The sequence below is a fragment of the Engystomops pustulosus genome, chromosome 8 (assembly GCF_040894005.1).
Source record: "Engystomops pustulosus chromosome 8, aEngPut4.maternal, whole genome shotgun sequence".
Lineage (NCBI taxonomy): Eukaryota > Metazoa > Chordata > Amphibia > Anura > Leptodactylidae > Engystomops > Engystomops pustulosus.
In genome coordinates this window covers 88,599,849-88,622,456 of record NC_092418.1, presented here as the reverse complement: position 1 = coordinate 88,622,456, position 22,608 = coordinate 88,599,849, and the positions used below count along the sequence as shown (strand labels likewise).

General features: G+C 35.3%; 2 protein-coding genes across 5 annotated transcripts in view; both read left to right on the top strand.

Moving 5' to 3' along the window:
• Positions 1–19,541, top strand: part of HOXD3 (homeobox D3) — a 37,976-nt gene extending 18,435 nt beyond the window's left edge. The window contains exons 1-4 of one of the 4 annotated variants that reach the window (XM_072121653.1): positions 7,131–7,564; positions 12,053–12,137; positions 15,717–16,236; positions 17,279–19,541. In XM_072121653.1, coding sequence (XP_071977754.1) covers positions 15,750–16,236; positions 17,279–18,027 — 1,236 coding nt within the window. In that variant the 5' untranslated portion in view covers positions 7,131–7,564; positions 12,053–12,137; positions 15,717–15,749 and the 3' untranslated portion in view covers positions 18,028–19,541. Of the gene's footprint in view, positions 1–7,130; positions 7,569–9,305; positions 10,143–12,052; positions 12,138–15,716; positions 16,237–17,278 lie in introns of those variants that run through there. The other 3 variants (XM_072121649.1, XM_072121651.1, XM_072121652.1) reach the window with 3 other exon arrangements.
• Positions 539–4,130, top strand: HOXD4 (homeobox D4). Its single transcript, XM_072121654.1, has 2 exons — positions 539–1,804; positions 3,248–4,130. The coding sequence occupies exons 1-2, from the start codon at positions 1,396–1,398 to the stop codon at positions 3,547–3,549; spliced, it is 711 nt and encodes a 236-aa protein (XP_071977755.1). The 5' UTR covers positions 539–1,395; the 3' UTR covers positions 3,550–4,130.
• Positions 19,542–22,608: the final 3,067 nt, after the last annotated feature.

Sequence of the window (22,608 nt, the reverse complement as noted above, 5' to 3'; positions counted from 1 at the left end):
TATGAGAGCATTAGATAGAGGGACTGTCTATACGTTGTCTATATGTACCCTGTAGAACCGAATTTGTGTGGTGTTTCAATAGTCACAGATTCGATTCTAGGGGAATATATGGTCGATGCAAAAACTTCGAATGCACCTAGAAAAGGTCACATCACATTGATATGAGAATAATTCACACATATTCATAGTTATTATTGCATTATTCATTTTCATTCCGTCTATGGTTAATATTGAATCTTTAGCCATTTATGCTCAGATGTGTCCCCTACCATATATACACACTACACCATATATATATATATATATATATATATATATATATATATATATATATATATATATATATATATATTACAGAACATAGTAACTATAACCTATAAATATATATAGAGAGAGAGAGAGAGAGGAGAGACTATCCCTTCCCATATGCAATATAGCCCTTATCCAATATACCATCTACCATTTCACCCAAATAATACATCCTATAAATCCTTTTTTTATCAATATATCCTCCATCTAGCTCTTGTTATAGATCTATATATACACATATTGATACCAACTTATCTATGTACAACCTTAATCCATATTTCCTTCTGATTTTATTCATATTTCTTTGCATTTTGCATTATAATAATTTTCTCCATCACATTTTTGGAGCAATTGATTGTGGACGGATTCAAGCCCCTAAAAGTCCATCCTTAAAATCCCCCAAAAGTTCAAGAATCTCCAATATAAAATGATATTTTGTAGGAATCTCTGCAAACATAAAATAATTGTCTCCTATTTTTGAACCCTGTGAAAAGTAAACCACAAGTTACTGATTATCTAATTTATTTTCAACCTGACTGGATTCTGGTAACTTTTGGATGACCCCTTGAAAGACAAAGGCAAAGACAGGTCTATTGTACATGTTATAGAGCCCCTGATGTCCCCCTGACAACACAAGAGCTCTCTCTCCCTTCTCACGTTAGATCACAGCAATAACTAACACAGACATTTATCTGCCTTAAAACCTAAAGATTCTTTCAAAATATTCCCTCTAAAATATGAGTTTCATGTGTAAAAAAAGATGGATTTTGATTTATCCAGTAGTCACTCTATGCAGGGATCAGGGCAGAATTTCTTGCATGAAGACTTGCAATGTGTGATTAAAGACAGGAGAGGGGATGGAATGTTTCATAATGATCCAATTAAATCAATATTATTTTGTTATTTTCTTTGAAAATTATGAGCTACAATTAAAAATGCAGTGATAAAGTTCCTGCCCTGTGATTGGCCCGCCTGGTCACGTGGCCCCCTAACTTTATTCAGTTGACAGCAAGTAGGAGGGCTCTATGGAGGCAAGAAAAAAAAGACAAGAGCAGAAAAATTAGTATTTTCTATCCTGAGAAATTAATGGCCATGAGTTCTTATATGGTAAACTCTAAGTATGTGGATCCTAAATTCCCTCCATGCGAGGAGTATGTGCAGAGCAGCTACCTAGCAGAGCAAGCCCCTGATTTCTACAGCTCCCAGCAGGGCTCTGACTATCCCCAGCATCCAGCTCTCTACACCTCCCGGCCAAACTACAGCGAGGAGTCCTCCTTCAGCTGTAGCCACCATGCACAAGGCTCTTCTGCACTGCAGCCCAGAGGTCACCATGGGCAGGACTCACAGAACCCATACCCTGCTCCTGAGGACCCTATGCCAGCTCCTGCCCAGATCTCCAGACCCTGCAGCCAGCAGCAGCACCCTAAAAATGGAAGTCTCTCCAAGCAGCCTGCAATAGTGTACCCCTGGATGAAGAAAGTCCATTGCAACTCAGGTAAGCAGCTTGCTTCTTCCAAATCCAGACTCTAATTCTAGGAAACTAGGCTAGGAAGCTGGTGAAAATATTATTTATGGCCATTTGAAGCCTAGGAAGCCATTACACTCATCATAAATTTTTATGGTTGAGGGAATAGGCCATGTGGCTTTGTTGTTTCTGCTGAGGAGCAAACTCCATCCTCTAAGTGTGTGCATGCATTAAGCAAGGTAGTGCTCTCTCTATTTACATATAGTCACATATTTAGATGGTATTGCTTCTGTATATTGATGCAGAATTGTTTCCATAGATGTGTGCACAAAGTAGCATTATCTAAAGGTCTGCAGATTTCATTAAGCTGCTTCTATATATTCATGCATAATGCACAATTGTCCCTATAGATAACATTGCTCTGATATATTTGTATATCATGTAGCAACAGCTCATGGTTTGTAGATTTCATGAAGTGTATGCATGCTTAAGCAATACAATGTTCTCTCTCTCTCTCATACATATATATATATATATATATATATATATATATATATATATATATCAATCATAGTCATATATATAGTGTTGTATCTATATTTTCATACACCCTTGCTCCTATAGATTTTTATATAATGGATATAATGGATTTCATGAACTGTGTGTATGGTAAAGCAAGGTAGTATTCCCTCTCTCTCCATATATATATTTTCATGTAGTCACGTATATATATATATATATATATATATATATATATATATATACACACACACACATATATAGTGTTGAATTTATATATTCAAACATAATGCACCATTGCCCCTATAGATTGGTATTTGTATTATATATATATATATATATATATATATATATATATATATATATTTATATATATATATGCTCCTATAGATATGTAGATTTCATGATTTGTGTGTATGGTTAAGCAAGGCAGAGCTCTCTTTATATAGAGTAAATGGTCACCTATACAATGTATACATGTCTATATATTCATAAATAATGCTGCGATGCTCCTATAGATATGTATATAATGAAGCATCATTGTAGCTTTCATGAAGTGTGTAAATGCATGAAGTGAAGCAGAGCTCTCTCTCCATAGTAACATTTATATTTACATCTAGTCACACGTACCTTGTATAACATCTGTATATTCATCAATAATTAAGCATTGCTCCTATAGATTTGTATATAATGGAGCATCATCTGATCATTGCATCTTTCATGAATTGTATGAATGCATTAAGCAAGGTAGTGCTCTCTCTCTCTCTCTGTATAGCAACATACATATATGTACATATAGTCACATGTATATTGTATTGCATCTCTATATTTATACACAATGCAACATCGTTTCCATAGATTGATACATAGAATATCAGAAGTTTGTAAAGTGATTGTACATCGATCAAAGACGGATGAGATTTAATGGAGTATGTTTTCGTTGCTTTGTTTCAGTCAACCCAAATTACACCGGAGGAGAACCCAAGCGCTCCAGGACTGCATACACCAGGCAGCAAGTACTGGAACTGGAGAAAGAATTTCATTTTAACAGGTATCTGACCCGACGACGCAGGATAGAGATCGCCCACAGCCTGTGCCTCTCTGAGCGCCAGATCAAAATCTGGTTCCAGAACCGGAGGATGAAATGGAAGAAAGACCACAAGTTACCTAATACAAAGGGGAGATCTTCATCTGCTTCTTCTCAGCACATACAAACTCTTACCAAGGAACATCAGACTGACCTCACCTCTTTATAGAAAGAAATGTGCAGATGATTATTTTTTTAATTTTTACTTCTTAATTTTTTTTTTCTGAGCTGTAAATGACATAAAATATTACCAGGACTTCATAAACCTGTACGAGGACTAGTAAAAGCTCACACCTACCAAGAATGTAGAAATTCTGGACATCAGTAACTGTGAGGACATGTTTCTTTTTTATTATTATTATTATTATTATTTGTTGTCCACACCAAGAGGACCCTGAAATGGTAAATCTGTCTGTATGTTCTGTCTCATAGCACAGGGCAGCATTGGGTTAACAAGGAAATGGGAGAGATAAAAACCTAAATGTGGCGACCATATGGGAAAGCTCTTCCATGATTTCCTTGTTTCTTCTTTGTTACTGCCAGTATTATAAATCACACGATACCAAATTTTACAGGAAAAAAAAATGATTATGATGTAATAAACGGGTTATTTTATTTGTAAAGTGTATTCACTTATTTATTTAAAGGGGAACTGATCTCAGAAGACACAAGAATAAAAAAAAAAATGATGATAATAAAAGCCAAATATACACAAAGGAAAATTGTTCTCATGTATAGTATAGGAGGGAGGATGCTCGCTCTGGCTAGGCTATATATTTATGGTGGGGTTAGGAGATACTCCGATGGAAGGTCATTCTCAAATAGGATTTTAGTTTATAGTCAAAATGTAATTTTTGGGTTTTGAATAAAAAAGATAAATTTGATAAATGTGCTATTTTTATGGGGGAAAAAAGGAAAATTTCAAAGGTCCTAGTAAAGTGTACAGTTCCATGTAGCATATTCTGTTTTATTTGTATTATTTTCTGTAGCAAATATAAAACTTACAATAAAGAAAAACCTCTTCTATAATGAACATTGGAGTCTTTTCTTCAGGGATAAATATAACATTTCAGGTTCGTGGATGGTAAAATAGGAACAAAATGAACAAAAGAACAAAATGGTGTTCAATACTACAAATTGTTCTGCATGTAGAAAGGAACATATAGTATAAGAAGATTCACAAATTATTTAGGTGTTGACCTCAGGTAGTATAGGATTAATTTTTTTTTTTTTTTTTACTGGATACCAGATTATTTACATTTACAATTGTTCAGATTTGCTACATTTTTCACTATAGGAGAACTATTTGACGCATTTTGTGACCGAATTTTGTCCCGTTCCCAGTCTTTTGAGGAAGAATCAGTAGCTGTATACATAAACTATAAGACAGGAAACTAATTGTACATGGGGTATGTAAGGAATCCTTATCTGGCTCATATAGTAACCACTGACAGGGAGATATGGGGGAATTCTTTGTTTGCTCCTGACTTCTCAAGCTACTGATATCTGGAGATAATATTAAAGATTTCCCATCCATGTGTTATAGGGGCATCATTGTCCCTATGACAGATCATACAGCGGAGAAACAGCTTTACGTTGAGAGGGTGAAAAAAAAGGTATTTTCCCTAAATTTCTGTTTAACCAAAAACAGGTTCATCCTGAGGACAAATTTTCTATGCGATTAGTTGTATTTCAGCCGGGAGATCTGACCTCTAAACCCTTGACCTCTTGGACCTTAACTCCCTACTTTGGACATAGGAGTCTTTTAGATTTACTTTGTATAAATGACTTCATTGTAAATGTTTTATCCTTTTTGAAGGAGTACCCCAGGTACACAGATACTATATTATGATCAATGCAGCTCACATCTATCTATCTATCTATCTATCTATCTATCTATCTATCTATCTATCTATCTATCTATCTATCCATCCATCTATCTATATATCTATCTATCCGCTTTCTTTTTCATTTTCTTTCTTTCTTATTTCTTTCTTCTACCTATCTATTATCTATTTATCTATCTATCACACTGTCTCTATATATGTGTATCCAGAAAAATAACTATTCTTAAAAATCGGTTACTATATTGTTTTATGACTTTTAACAAACCTGCATAGACTTCGTGTAGGCGCCAATAAACTGTTCTCCAATGTAGAGAACATGTAAAGTGTAGCTCCATATTCGCCTGTGATTATACATGTAAAGTAGGGGGAAGGGGTATCATAAAGAACACATGGGCTGGGAAGGCTCTTCTCTGTCTGCACATATGTCATATGTAGGTTGTGTGTACACTCTGTACACAATTGAGTCCACACATATGTGTATTTACATATAGAGAGGGAGAGAAGATAGATAGATAGATAGATAGATAGATAGATAGATAGATAGATAGATAGATAGATAGATAGATAGATACCAGGTACCTCTTACAATGTGTTGCCTGTTGCTATTTTCTTTTTGTGTGACCCAGAATAAATAAAGGAATGTGAGAAATGTCTCATCAGTCTCTCTTTAACTTTAAAATTCTGCACAGTTTTTGCTCAGTGCTCTCTATCCTCTTTGTCATCTCCACCTTATGATGAACTATTAAGGGATAGTAACTTAAAATAGTACACAAGACAGAACCCAAGGTGATGACCCAGAGTGGTGATTCAACTGGAAAGTGTCAATCTATAACAAATGTAAAGTATTGTAGATTCTATACCTCTAGAAACGTATAGAGTGTATGTATGTATGTATGTATAATATGTGTGTGTCTGTCTGTCTGTATGCATGACATCCACATGTATATGCTTGTGTGTGTGTGTGTGTGTGTATATATATAAAGTATATACAATGTATATGGCTTTATAAAACTATACAGTGTGTCATATGATATATGTGTATGTGTGTGACTGCCCATATGTATGCATGATTTAGACATGTTCATGTTTGTGTGTGGGTATATAGTTAACCAATGTACACATTCAATGTGTTGTAGATGTTATGACAGAATAAACTTATGCATTGAATCATATGATATATATTTACATGTGTATGTCTCTGTATGTATAGATAATATATATATATATACATATGTATATACATATATATAGTACAATGTAGATAGATTATAGATTCTATGACTTAATACAGTGTATAGTATGGTATAAATATATAATGCATACATACAGAGACATACACATGTAAATGCATCTCATATGATTCACTTTATACGTTTATATTGTCATAAAATTTACAAGTTTATCATATATATATGTATATATATATATATATATATATATATATATATATATATATATGTATATATATGATACAGCTTTTCTGACACCATATCAGTGAAGCATATGATAAACATGAACATGTATATATATATATATTATCTTCATAGTGTCTGGTCATATAGTATATGGACATATATATATATATATATATATATATATATATATATATATATATATATATACATCTATGTATATAATCACATCATGGCGTTTTGTGTGTATATATATATATATATATATATATATATATATATATATTTGTATATATAGTGATATAAAAAGGTATATAAAAAATTGATCTGCAGATAGATATGTATATATATAGATATATATTGTATGTGTGTTTGTGTGTAGCAGTAGCAGCAGTATGTGCTGTCTAATGGCTCCTCCTCTGCTACTAACAATACATCAATAAAATAGTGTGTATTATATCACCACTAGTCGTTATGGATAAGAATGAAGGGAAGGCTGAGTCAATAGCAAACAGCTCCCACTGTACAGTACAGTAAATCAGGAAGAATCCCTGAATGCAGAGCCTCACATCTTCCCTGCCATCTTCCACCAAGAGGCTTGTGCATTGATTTCCTAGTAAACATAGAGGAGGCATCAGCATCAGCAGCACAGGGGGCTCTAGAAATGTTCCTTACATGTTCAATATCAAAGTGGATGCAAGATGCCAAGAATAGGTTTCTTCAACTCCTGACCCACGTGATCCAGCAAATAATTAATTCAGCACGTCCCTTAAGAAACACAGCGTCGTCATTAATTTGCCAAGCAAAGGACTCTATCAGACTTGAAAACTGAAGAGATCCCAAGAATATTATATACAAAGAGAGCAGACTGTATACACTGCACTGTCTGTGTCATATAGCTGAGGAGAGGAGAGCTGTGCTGCTGGTGGGTATGTCTCTCTTCTTTCTATTATTATTATTGTTATTATTACTATTCTTATTATTATGACTATTATTTTCTTTCTTTCTTTCTTCTTCTTCTCTTGGCTGTCATCATAGGTTTGATAAATAGGAGCCTTTGCCTGTTCCTTGCAGTAGTCAGGAGATGTAGTGACCTTTGTTTCACAATGCTTAGGGTTTATAAGAAAATTAGGATGATGTATGCAACTGCTCCTTGAGTCCTGCTTTGGGGAAAGCCTGAGCAGTAAAGGGAATTGAATGGATTTACTTTAGATTTGGATGAGGGACTCAGATTTAGTGCAAGCCTTGAACAATACTGAACTGTCAGGGCATCTGCTGCCTTTTCTTAAGACACTGAGAAAGGGGCCCTGAACTTCTTTTCATGCCCTGGGTCGTAAATTTTATCTTGCGTCATAATAATAGAATTGGGGAGAAAGCTGAAATGTTACCCAAGGCAAATGTTACAGCAGCACATAATTATTTCCTAGTGTCCGCCATAGTCATTACTATTACACTTAAAGTGGATCATTTTCTGCTGGACACCGCCATTTATTCCCACCATTTGCTGCAATCTATAATAGTAAATGGATATTTACTGATCTGGCTGTGGATCCCAATAGAGAGAGACAGACAGCAGAATGGATACCTTCCCTGATTCCCAACATTCCTCACATTAAATAACACTGCCTATTCACATATAGGGCTGATAAATGGCTCCCTAATCTCATCCATTGTAGCCCAATGCACTCTAGAAACCTGCATTCTCTCTACATTTCTACATTTTGTTGTATTTTACCTTAAACCGATGATGCCCTTTCTGTGTATGTGCAATAATTTATCCTATTTACTCATCTGTCCATGTATGCTGTATTTGTAATAATATATAAAACACCAAATGTATTGTATTTATGAATTAATATTAATCTGCTGCCATCTCAAATAGTATAAAGTAAGGATACAATAATAGATAAGAAGTAATAATAATAATGATCTCTGGATAGAAAGTGTCAGCGCTTGTAATAATAACATTTATTTGCTGGCTGTAGTCATGGAGGTTTTATCAGTTGACAATGGGCCAAGTTGTTGTTATAAATCATAGGAAGTAAAGGCTTCTAGGCTGTTTGGGGGGCGGCTGAGGGGTGTAAATCTTGCAGTTTTATTGCCCTGTGCACATTATGCTGCGGTTCATTTGCTGTGGATCTTCTTGCTTGAATTGGATTGTGTAAAGTTAAATTCTCACCATCGGGCAGGAGAAAACAGCACTTTATTTTGGGTCCTTTTACACTCGGTTGGAAGCTGATGTTTTTGTAGCCTCTGAAGCCTATGCGGCTCTACTGTCAGCACCAGTGATACCATGTTATTCTTCCTATTATTGCTCCATATGGCTCCATACATCCATTCCTTCATATGCACCAGTGATACAATGTTATTATTGGCTTTTATATCTCGATACATCTATTGCTTCTATGTGCAGAAAGTTTTGATATTTAACAAACAGGAGAATATTTGCTCGTATCGGTCATGGAACACAAAGTAGAACATAATCTAATAACGCTTTGCTTACAATTGGCAATTTATGTTCAGACACAACAACAACAAACACCAACGCCGCCACCATATATATTTTATTAAAATATTTACAGCAGACACAAGTAAAAAAATTATTTGGTAAATAAGCATTATTTCAATGTATGTTTCAATAAGAAATTGCTCGTAGTCGGATATTAATCCATTTGATTAGTCGATTGTAAGGAGTATTATTTGTGTTTGTAGGTTGCAGATTGATCCAAAATCTGTGCAATTATTTGGTTGGAGAAGTTGACACATCCATGTATCCCCTGGCATGTCATGTTGTGTACATTGAAATTGGTTGTAGTCGGATATGCATCTATTTTTATATGCATCTATTTTTATTACCGGTCGATTGTACGGATTTGTGTTGTTGGTTTAGGGTACAGATTGATACAAAAATCATGCATGGGGGAATGCATATCTGTGCAGGGATGTGGTTGGCAAAGTTGCCACATCCCTGGATTCCCTGGCATGTCCTGTTGTATATATTGGCATCAAATAACAATCGGTTGAGGTGAGAGAGGAAGGCAGATTGCGATTGGGCTGGGAATATATAGGTTATATACAAAGCCATAGCTGCAGGGTTTAGTATAGAGATCACGTGAACAAATAGGTTTAAATCTTAAGGCAGAGCCTGAACTTGTAGTGATTATAAGGGGACATTACCAACATCACCCACCTAGCAATGGGTCTTCAATAAACCCCCTACAATGCAGACCTTCTATTAATTTAGCCAAGTTCTTTGATTTCAAACACTATGAGAGAAGTTCATTGCCCTGACTGTAATTGGTAGGTGAGTGCTTGCCCATTGCCTCTCTATGGGAATACTGTGCTGTGCTGCTACTGTAGGTGGAAATGTCTGCAAATCCGCAAGATCAGGGTTAGGACAGAATCTTCCACACACACAAAGGGTGAAGGATACATCTTAGCTCCATCCTACAACAAACCATAGAGACTGGAGGAACCCAGGGTTATGATAAATTGATACACAGGTAAGATCTTGCATGACAATCCACAGCCTTTGTATGGAGCCTTTATCAAGCTTAGTAGTGCTCAGATTTATTGTGTTTTCAGCATTTTTTTTAGGCATGGGGGACTTTGTCAGGAAAGCACAAATAAGCATTTTATCATGATTAATCCAGGTACATGCAATATGCACATGTGTACTATATATGTACAAGCTCTTCAATTTAACACATAATCTACCAATCTGTGTCTTACAATATGCAAACATATAATCCACATAGTAGGACTATATATATATATATATATATGGGAAGATACTTTAAAAAAGTACATGGAAATAAATGAGCTTTTTTTGCTGCTTCTGTCAAAGGAAGATTGAACACCACATTAACAGGGTGTCTTAGGCTATTGGACTGATTTATGTATATTTACAGTCAATTTAATGGCAAAATAATTTCTATAGGTGGAGAGAAGAATATTTCAATATTGCAGAAATATAGAATATTATTATTCTAATTGTTCATTATATTATTGCATTTATTTGTCAATAACAATAATATTGCATTGTATTAGTCATTTGCCTCCACAAAGTCTATATTTTACGGCACATCGTTATATTGTATATTAATTCTGTATATACTATGCCGAATTGTGTCTCCGATATTTATACAGTGTCTTCGTATATAGTATGCGGATATATTGATAGATAAAGAACATTTTAGTATATTTTATTCCACTATGATTTAAGATCACAATTCATATTATCAAATAGATGCGTTCCTGGTTATAACCGTAAACATGCGTTTCAATTATTACTATGCGTGAAGATGCGTTTTAATTATTACTATTGGGGTAGAAATAACCAAAAATCGTTAATTAAATAAAGGCCTTTGCGACCCAAATTTCCTCTTCAACGTGTTAAGTAGTGTGGGTGGACAAATACAAGATTTCTACACAAACCGGTGGCCATTTCTGTGTCATTGTTTGCCCTGCAGTCGTCACAGGGCCAGCTAAATGACACTGGGGCAGAGGCTTTTCATTTCATTTTGTTGATCCTACACCCACACTACGATATTAATATACAAATAATGAACTGCTTTCTACCTTTAACACTTGTTTACTCCTTTACGGATCGTACGCAATGGAAATCATCCGTATTCTATTCCTATTTCTGCTTATACACTTTTTAATGATAGAAACAGATAACAATATAAACGCAGGAGGTGGTGGATGATGCAGCAGAAACAGATGATACCGTAGAATTGGCTTCTAGTGATACATTTGGTTACAATATACAAACATTATACAAAAAAATGTACATTGACCTCCGCCCACCTGAATTGGGAATATCTGCTGTTTTGGGACTGGCCTCCTACCAGGGACCCTACACAGTCCCCAAGTCTTTCGCTAATTCTCATCTACAAGTCGCACTTCTATCCAGTCATTTTACCTGGTTTCATGGGGAGATAATGAGGATTTGCAGGAAAGTTGTTAGCACTATTCTGCTAGAAGCTACTGCTCACTTGGTTGTTCATTAAGTGGTGAGTTATTACTATACAAGCCAAAGGTCATAGGAATGGCTTATGGTAGCTGAATTTGTCTCTTATGTGGCCTAGCTTGTCTTTGTGTGGGATCCTTAAAGCTACTTAGTCAACACATTAAGGAAAAAGATACATTTCCTAAGCTATAGCCGCATGCTTATCTATATCACTCATCAGGATATGTATATATTGTAGCAAATACAGGCTACATTATCCAATGTCTACAGAATACGGAGCTAGTTCTATTAGCAAACAATAATGCAATTATTTTATAATATTTACTATTTTCAATTTCAACATATATTTAGCTTCCAGTAGATGAGACATGGCTTGTGTAGGAACATAAATCACCCCTTGTATACACAAATCACATTGCAATTTCTAATATTTTGCAGATGCCTATGTGGGACTGGCAAGAATAAGAAGACAGGGCGCCATCTAAAAAAAGTCAGATACAAGATCTGAACCTGGGAATCCAAGGTAAGTCGCCGACTACAATTATTATGGAATATAAATGATGTCTAATGTGAAACAATGATACATCTATAGAGGTGCCCTGCAGGCTGCACAGCGGTGCACTACTATACATGTATACAGCTATATACATGAGGAATAGAAGAGATCTGCTGCAGTCAGATCCTCCATTCCCTTTCATTTCAAAACATCTCAAACATTCAAAGCAATTCACTTCTTTTACAATCTCAAGAACAAAATATCAATAAATAAGGCGATAATAAAATGGATAAAATAAAAACATCCCCGGGATTTTTTTTTTCTTTTTGTGTTTTTCTGCTCAGAATTTTCGCCCGAATATAAAGCAATACAAAGGAAGTAAATAGATTCCCAAAGAAGCCATGGAATATTCTGCCGGTGATAAATATGAATGATCTCCTCCTCTCTATTTGGGGTGTCACATGCATCTGCAGAGCATTGCATCCTATATCCATTAGACTGAAGATGTCAGACTCCAAGTTTAATCCAAGTTTTTTTCCCCCATATTTTTTATAATTTTTTTTTCGGGTAATCCAGGAAAGGGCGATAAATTTGTGCCTGTGCTGGTAAAGTGCAGAGCTCTAGTAACACTCAGGGGCTAAGGGCAGCTTTTATAATTCTGCTCTACAGGCCTCTAAAAAGGAAAAATTTGCGGAGTAGGGGATTCTTTTCTGTCTTCCTCCTACGCTTGGCCTGTTTTACATTTGTGAAACTTCTCGGGATCTTTTCCCCCCCTTAGTAAAACACTGGCAGTCATAAATTTCTCTCCAAACCCCAATGACAGGTGCATTGATATGCTCTGTGTGGACTCAGCCTGTTTAATAATCAAAAGCCTCCTGCTATTTATAGTGAATAGATCTCATATTTTATAAGAAAAAATAATTGTATTGTTAGATTTAAGTAAAGCAAATATGAAGTCTTTGGTTTAACTCGTATAATCCATACAAAGGGGGAAACTGGGAATGTAAAATAAACAAGTATTTTATATTCTTCCACTATGATGTAAGAAGGAAAGTGATGTGAAAGGCCCCTCTGTACAATAGTTATATATCAGCTCATGATACAGATTCATTATACTGCTCAGATTAGATTTCAGGACTATATATATATATATGCTATAGGAGCTAGTGTTTTAATCTGTATTTTGCTTGTGGTGCTAAGGAAGAAGCACAATGCATTTGCCCATTGTCCAAATGATTTATTGCACATTGCTCCTTATTTAGGTTCAGACAGAGTTCAGTAACAGTTGGATCTTTCTGAACAAGAATAAGCCTCTTGCCTGTGTGTTCTAAATATGATCCTATGGAAGAATCCATGTATTGTTTGGGAAGTCTAGAGATGTAGCAGGAAGCCTTGTACTTGTATTTCCAATACTAGCAGTCCTTACCCCTCATTAATAAAGTTTTGATACATTTCACAAAATCTTTTCACAGTGGATAGATGATGATCCTCCCATTATAATGTATCCCAGTCTTACAATATGCAGATCACATATTTAGCCATAATGTTTACATTGACTAAACTTTGGTGTAAATCCATTGTAGAAAAAAAATAGTTTATGTATTTGTAGCATTAATTTTGGAGGTAAAAATTCGAATGCAACTTGTGATAATACAAGGCTGACGTGATATTATTAAAAGAGTCACTAAATAAAAGGTAAATTGGACTCTGTATCATGTAGAAGTGACTTAGTAATAATGTACAGGGGAGCTTGCATTATGCTTTACACTTTGATGTGATTAAACTATACTGTTTGTATAATTGCTTTCCATTTCCCTTCAATCGCTATGCTAATATGGACAAGATAATAAATCTTCTGTATATTGGCAATGGTGCTACTATTAAAACAATTACTGTCACAACACGCAGAAGCTGCTTGTACCTTGCAGTGAAAATACACAACACACAGCTTTAGCTCAAATCTTTCATAAAAGACATCAAATAATTACATTTCACAAAAGCTGACATTGCATTTTCTCCCCCCAAATGGATCAAACAGAAAGATGGTGAATAGAAGTAGTTATAGTTTAACCGAGCAGTTACAAGGCCTGGCTTACAATGGACATAGAGGGGTTTTTCTCTGCTAGTTTTTCAGGTTCTGAATGTAGTTCAATCCATCAAGTTATATACAGCTCACCCAGGCTGGAGGGTGCAGGGGCAAGTTAATCTTTATCCAAATTTTCTAAGGCAAGTCAAGCCTAGGCACTGAGAAATATGGCACAAAGTATGTCCTAGCTGGAAAGTGATATGTGTTTGATCACAGTGGAGAGAAGAAGTTTAGCAGTTGTTGAAAGAAGTAGAGACAACTATTAATACCCCAAGCAAATGCATTTGATCCACTTGAATGTGTGTTCATGTAAGGCTTCCACTTTACATCTAGAAGCTCCAACACCACATATAAACTGTCCATTGGGACTATACCTCAAACTGCTTAAAGCTGCATGATATAATATACACACGAAGACACACAAACTGTATAAAACATGCTACAAAACACACTCATACAATGCAAACCACAGATAGTATGTATGCTATGTTAACACCTATACAATACATGCTCTGCTATACACACATAATACACACAAACAATGTATAAAACATGATATAATACACACACATACAATGCAAGCCAAATATACACAGATACTATCCTATGTTAACACCTATACAATTCATGCTCTACTATACACACATAATACACACAAATAATGTATAAAACATGCTACAATACACCCACATTTAATGATGGCCAAAGAAACACAGATGCCATATATGATATATTAAACACCTGTACAAATCATATTTCAACATATATATTAACACATATAATAAACATATTGTATAATATTGCTATAATATACACACATATATGTTAGATAAATACACATTTTTATTTGCCATTATATAAGTGGGTGTATTATGGCAATATTTTTACAATATGTTTATGTGGGCGTATTATATGTTTTAAATACTATAATATTATACAATATACACATTAATACACATGCACTTAATATTATGATTAATAATAATAATACAGAACACATCCAAAAGTACCCACATATTAAATACCTAAACACAAATATATATAAAATTACATTTCATGTCATATAAAAACACATAAAATACAAGCATTTATACTAAATACTATATGTGATCTCTCATAAATATAATAAATGCTGTACAAAACACACACACATATTTAGATTACATGCATTTATATGATCATATAATGCTATATGTTCCAATATATGCTATAGCTCACTGTTATATAATACAAGCTATAATAATGTAGAATAGCACAGGCCCTAGAGGTACCAAGAGGCCTTCATGTAAACAAGGGACCATCATGTGACCAGTCTGAGTCCATTATCAGGAGAGGACACCTTATTTTTAAGGTGTCATTGAAATTTAAGTTACATATACTAAAATTTATCAAACTATGGTGAAACATAGTCACAATTTAGATCTGAAGGCAATAATGGAAACCCACCCAATCTCAGTGATGTGGTGGATTGGAGGAATATTTGCTCTGATTTCATAGAATGTATGTTTTCTTTTTCTTAGGGTTTAGACTGAGAAGATCCCACAGAGAGGTCAATGCTCATTGATAAGGGTGCAGAGTCCCTATCACTGAGAGACAGCAGGATGCAGAAGACAGCCTACTATGAAAACTCTGGACTATTTGGGGGTTACACCTATGCCAAGCCTGAGTCATACAGTTATGGCTCCAGTCATCAACCCTACTCCCAATCTGCTCTAGAGAATGATTATCCAGGTTCAGCATGTTCCATTCAACCATCTGCCATCAGGCCCCCAAACCATAAAACTAGTGACATTAGTGGCAGCTGCATGAGGACATCTTCTAATCAGAATGCCAGCCAGACCACCAATATGAATGACCAAACACACCAGGCTCCATCTCTGCCTCCATCCTCTCCCAACCAAGGCAATACCTCAACACAGAAGAAGAGCAAATCCTCTGGCTCCTCCAATTCCTCCCAAGGTACCATGACCAAGCAAATATTCCCATGGATGAAGGAATCAAGACAGAATGCCAAGCAGAAGAATGCCAGCACTCCTCCAGGTATACAACCCATGGCAATATCTAATGGAAACTGTTCATGACCATCCAAAGGAGATGGATATGGAGTTTGCTGCTTGGTTGTATATACACAACTACATCTATAGGCCAAACTGATAACCACAACACAGTCTATCAGTATTATATAAATATTATAATATGGTTAGGGGTAATGGAGAACAAAATTCTCAATAAATATAAAAAAAAAAAAATAGATTTAAAGAAATTATGTAAAACCCACATGGTGATATTATGGATATATTTAATTATTATGTTTGTATAAGTAAGTTCGTAGGAGAGATCATAAAGGACAAATCTATACTGATATAATATTATTGATTTAATTATTTAGTTTTTATCTATCTGTTTATCTATACTATAATATATTTATCTAATATATATATATATATATATATATATATATATATATATATATATATATATATATAATACTGTTTTATATTTATTCTTCTGTTCTATCCTATTACCTATCTATCTCATATCTATCTATGTATCTATCTATCCATCTCCTATCTATCTATCTATCTATCTATCTATCTATCTATCTATCTATCCATCTATGATCATCATTTATCATGTATTGTCTATTAAAACAAAACTTTTACAGATTACTGTATTTGGGTTAGGTTCTTCACCTCCATTTTGCCTATAAATAATTTGATGGGAAGTCAACATACATCTGCCCATAATAAAGTCCTAATATATGAAATATTTCCTTAAAAATTAATAATTAAATCCTGCAAGTGCACCAGTCTAGAATTTATTTCCCTTCACTGCAGTCTAAATCCTGGATATGTCCTAAAATAAATGTAGTAAATGCTCAAGGGGAGAAATAGCTGATGGTTACATATGGTTAACGATTAACCCTTGCAGAAGCAGCAGGCACAATGCTTGGTGCACAATGGATCCTCCTTAGTGCAGAGTTTACACTTGTGTTGTGCAGTATTTGCTGATGTAAGTGAAATAATTGTATTATTTTTTGGAATTCATGTATTTTTTTTCTGTGTTTTGCTTCTGAACCTAGGAGACAACTTGGAGGAGAAGAGTCCCACAGGTCCCTCATCCAAGAGGGTGCGCACTGCTTATACCAGCGCCCAGCTGGTGGAGCTGGAGAAGGAGTTCCACTTTAACCGGTACCTGTGTCGCCCCCGCAGGGTGGAAATGGCCAATTTACTCAACCTGACCGAACGCCAGATCAAGATCTGGTTCCAGAACCGCAGGATGAAGTACAAGAAGGACCAGAAAGCTAAAGGGATCATGCACTCCCCAGCAGGACAGTCTCCAGACCGCAGCCCTCCTCTCAGTGGCTCCAGCCATGTGGGCTATTCCAGCCAACTGCCCACTGTCAATGGCCTCAGCTATGATGCTCCATCTCCTACATCATTTGCCAAATCCCAGCAAAACATGTATGGCCTGGCAGCCTACACAGCCCCCCTGAGCAGCTGCCTACCCCAACAGAAGAGGTACCATGGTGCAGAGTATGAGCACCACCCCATGCAGAGCAACAGTGGCTTTGCCAATCCCAATTTGCAGGGCAGCCCTGTTTATGTTGGAGGGAACTTTGTGGATTCCATGCCAGCTTCTGGTCCTATGTTTAATGTAGGTCACCTCTCTCACCCATCATCTGCCAGTGTGGACTACAGCTGCGCTGCACAGATTCCAGGCAGCCATCACCATGGACCTTGTGACCCACATCCTACATACACAGACCTAACTTCTCACCATACGACTCAGGGAAGGATGCCAGAAGCTCCCAAGCTGACACATTTGTAACTATGAAGACACACAGAGAGAGATAGAAGATAACTGTTGTCCTCCTTTTAATTACCTCAATTTTTCTGCAAGGACATTGTTAGGATCCTTTATTGTGAGTGCCAACTTCTAGAAGGAATCATGAAGCAGCTCCATGTCCATGAGAAGGAACCTTATAAGTATTCTGAGCATGACAGTGCAATAAACTGCAAAGCAAGGCACAATATAGACTATTAATGATGTACTTGAAGGTAAGTCTAGATTAGCATTAGCCAGTGTCATGCGATTATTTTATTATTATTATTATTATTTTGTATCGAATTGTAATGAAGGGGATGTGACTTGCATATGAGATTTTCTTTATTTATGAATTATTTAGTGATGTGACAACCTATTTATTACTATTATTATTTTAGACTCAACACAACTTATATTTTTTCATCTTCTTCATTTTGTACCATGAATTATTTATCCTTGTCTTAATGTATTTATGTGAATATGTGATATTTTTTTTTGTACCTGGAAGAATGATTTAAGTCCATGATTATTTCGACTTTTTAGGTGAGAGATTTTAGTCCCAATGATCAATGGTGACTGTGGCCTGTGTGTCTAGTTGATGTAAAGGGTTAAATGAAAGGCAGCAAATCCAATGTAGTGAATCACAATGGGAATCTGAAAAAAAGAGTATTATAATTTCTTTCTAAATTCTTATTATTTGTCTAGTTCCATTCCAGCAGTATCTAGAATAAACTATATCTGAATTGTAGTGTATTTGTTTCAGTAGACAAGACAACTAGAAGGACACAAGCTGCAGTATAGGACCATGCTCCTTAATACCAATGCACCTCATCTTTTATGTCGTGTGATTTTTCATCTCCCCCCATCCCCCCTCCAGAGTGTTTGCAATAACCTGTTCTCTGCTTGGTTCATAGTTTTTGTGGCTTTTTCATTGTAATTCTTTGTATATTTAGATGTACATTTGAAATTCAAGGGAATTTTAGAAATAATAATAAAAAAAAACAAATAATGAAAAAAAACGAAAAAAAAAACGACAATCACCATAAAAATAGGAAAAAAACAATATGACAATGAGAGCCTAATGTTTTTTTTTTCCAGCGTTGAAAGGGCTTTCACACAACGGCAATTGGTTTACAGGGTATGGCCCATAGTAAGGGTTAATAAATAATAATATTATTATTGATGATAGAAAAGGATTTATTTTATTTATGGACATTGGCTGATGTGGAGATGAATGAGGAGCCCGCAGTTATTATTAGGATTCATCATTTTGTACTCAGAGTCCTCCTCTGCCTACACATTCCTGTTTGTTTGGAGAACACAACTCCTACTCCTGAGCTGTGACAAGAGATCACATTCCCTCCTCCTAGGAAAGATCTGACCCTTTAATGTTCTGCAAAGAAAGAAAACACAGACTGAGAGCACTCCAAAAAATATCAAGGAAAAAAAAAAAAACACACCGAGGGCCAAGGAGTCCAAACTGCAGGGAGGGCACAGCAGTGATCATGTACAGTTATTGTCCCAATAAAATCCATTTACAATTCTGACCGCAAGTTTCTGTGTCTTATTATTATTATTACTGTTGTTGTTATTATTATTACCATTATATTGGTTGTTTTATTTTCTTTTATTACTACTTATAATTACTATTATTATATCATTACTGTCCTTATTGCTATAATTGCATACGTTATTAGTAGTATTTTTTATTATATTATTATAATTATTGCTATTATTTTTGCTCCAATTGCAAAAACATCCTACCCTACAGCACCCGACAGTGGATAATGGCAATGTCAGTGCATTTCATAGACGGTCAGCAAATATTTACCCAAATACATGTTTACAGTAAACATGTATATATATATATATATATATATATATATATATATATATATATATATATATAAATTTTTTATATTTGTTTTATTTATTTAAAACATTATATTGTTTTATAATGTGTATGTATCAATATTGTATTGTTTTTCACTATATTTTACATTTTATTTTAGCTATTTTGCATATAGATATGTCAGTGGTAAAGATGTAACAGGGCTTAATTTGCCATTTAGAATAATTCATGGTGATAATGTGATTTTTGTAACAAATTTATTTTTCGGTAGAGTAGGGAGTCGGGTCTTGTAGGCACATACATTAAGGCTCGGAGATACACAATATAATTATGTGTCACATGTTTGTTTTCGCAAACTACACCATGTGTGTCATAGTTTTATAAGAGTGCTGGACATTCTATTTATCATCTGTCTATGTTTCCATGTATGTACCTGCTATCTATCTATCTATCTATCTATCTATCTATCTATCTATCTATCTATCTATCTATCTATCTATCTCATATCTATCCTCTATATATAATCTAATCTCTTATCATCAATCTGATCTAATCTATATGATCTATCTATCATCTATATACCGACTATTTATTTATGTATCTATCTATCTATCTATCTATCTATCTATCTATCTATCTATCTATCTATCTATGTATCTACCTATTATCTATCCATCTATCATCTATATATTGTCTATCTATAATCTATATATCCTCTATCTGTTATAATCTTGTCTAATATAATCGATCTGATAAAATATATATGTAACCTATCTATCTATCATCTATCCGTCTCTCTATGATCTATATAGCACCTATCTGTATCTATTTATCTATCTATTAATTAATCAATCTATGTATCTACCTACCTACTTATCATCTATATATCTACCTACCATCTATTATCTATGTAACTATATTTCTACTGTACTATATTTCTATTTAACTATCAATCCTAAAAATCGATCTAGCTATTTATTCTCTCTTTCTAATCTTTCTATCCCTATTGATGTCTTGTCTGCCAAAGTATTAATGAATGGACTCAAAACGTCATCCATGTCAGACCTCAGATTGCAGGACCACTCATAACAAACAATAAGCACCCCATAGGAAACTGTAAGAAACCAGATCTCATCACACACCTAGAAATGTAAATGTGAAGAGAGAAATAGGTTAAGTGTATGCGGCAGTAACAGAATCAGCACATCATATACTAGGGAGGATGTAACATTCATTGTGTCCAGATTTTGCAGTTAATTAAAATTCCTTCCTCTGCCAGAAGGAGCAGCTCTCCATCCAGGCAGCAATGAAGTGGTTAAAAAAGTGAGAGTCTGATCCCAGCTATGAGAAGGCTTCATGTTCCCTCAGCATCTCTTCATGTACTGTGTGCAATAACATCCTACACACTACAAGGGCAAACAATGCTGTGTGTGGGAGAAGAGCCTCCCTAGCAGTCAATTGATTAACTATAACATCCTGACCACAAATGGCCAGACCTACAATGTATGACAGTCCACAAACAGGATTAAGGAGCCACTTTACCATTAATCATGCATTATCCTGCTGCTGGACCTTAACCACACACTCACATCCTCACCCACTCCTCTGTACCCCTATGTTGTGGTCTCCTTACACCCCCTTGTTAGTACTGACAGCTAGTTAGTATTTACCTAACAGATACATGTAAAGCCATTGCTCCAGTATCTAATGGCCTATAACAGGGACCATCCTGCATTGCAGCTGCTGGGGACTGTAAGTGCCTCTCTACATAATCAATGCAAACTGGGTTAAGAAAAAGAAAAAGAAAAGATTGATTTATTTTATTGGGCTGCTCAGGATTAACCATTCCAGGCCAGGCAATGATAAATGAATCCCCATCATCCCTTGTGTTCTATGGATTTTCATAGCCAAGATTCACTAGAGAGAGAGAGATTTCTTTTTAGGAAAGATGTAGCAGCATACAATGTGTGTGTAGGGTCCTCAGTAATAGCAGGGCACAGCTGCTCATCCTATAGCTGGGTGCACAGCGCACCGCCCTGCTCGCCATCTTTGGATAAAGCTCGTGTAACGGGATCCATTATATTCCTATAGCATCCCCCCCCCCTATTACATCAGATGGGGAGGACAATAGCTGATCCCTCACTATAACACAAGGAGCTCTTCGGTGCTGGAGGAGGCAGTGATTTAATTCCTGGAAATTGTAGACATTCCAGCGATTAAATCCAATTTAAGAAACACCGATCTGATCTGATGTGATGGGTCTGAATGTGGTCCTGATCCGGTGCACTTTATAATCTGCCTCTTGTATGAAGGGAATGGTGGCTGTGGCTCTGCCAAGGCTTTGTTTTGTATCTGTCGGATACATTTATAGTTTTTGTTTATGATTTAAAGTTACATTCTGTGCAGGTTTTACACGGTAGCAACTTAGTGTAGTAAGACACAATACACAAGGGTGTGTGTGTGTGTGTGTGTGTGTTATAGATATGTATCTATGTATCTGACCCTATCTATCTATCTATCTATCTATCTATCTATCTAAGTATACACATATCTATCTTCCAATCTACATTTCTATCTCCATCATAATCTATAATATTTCTATCTACAGTATCTATCTACCTGTCTACCCAAAAACATCTATCTATCTATCTATCTATCTATCTATCTATCTATCTATCTATCTATCTGCATACACACTTAAATCTGTCTATTTATACATATAGCTATCTTTC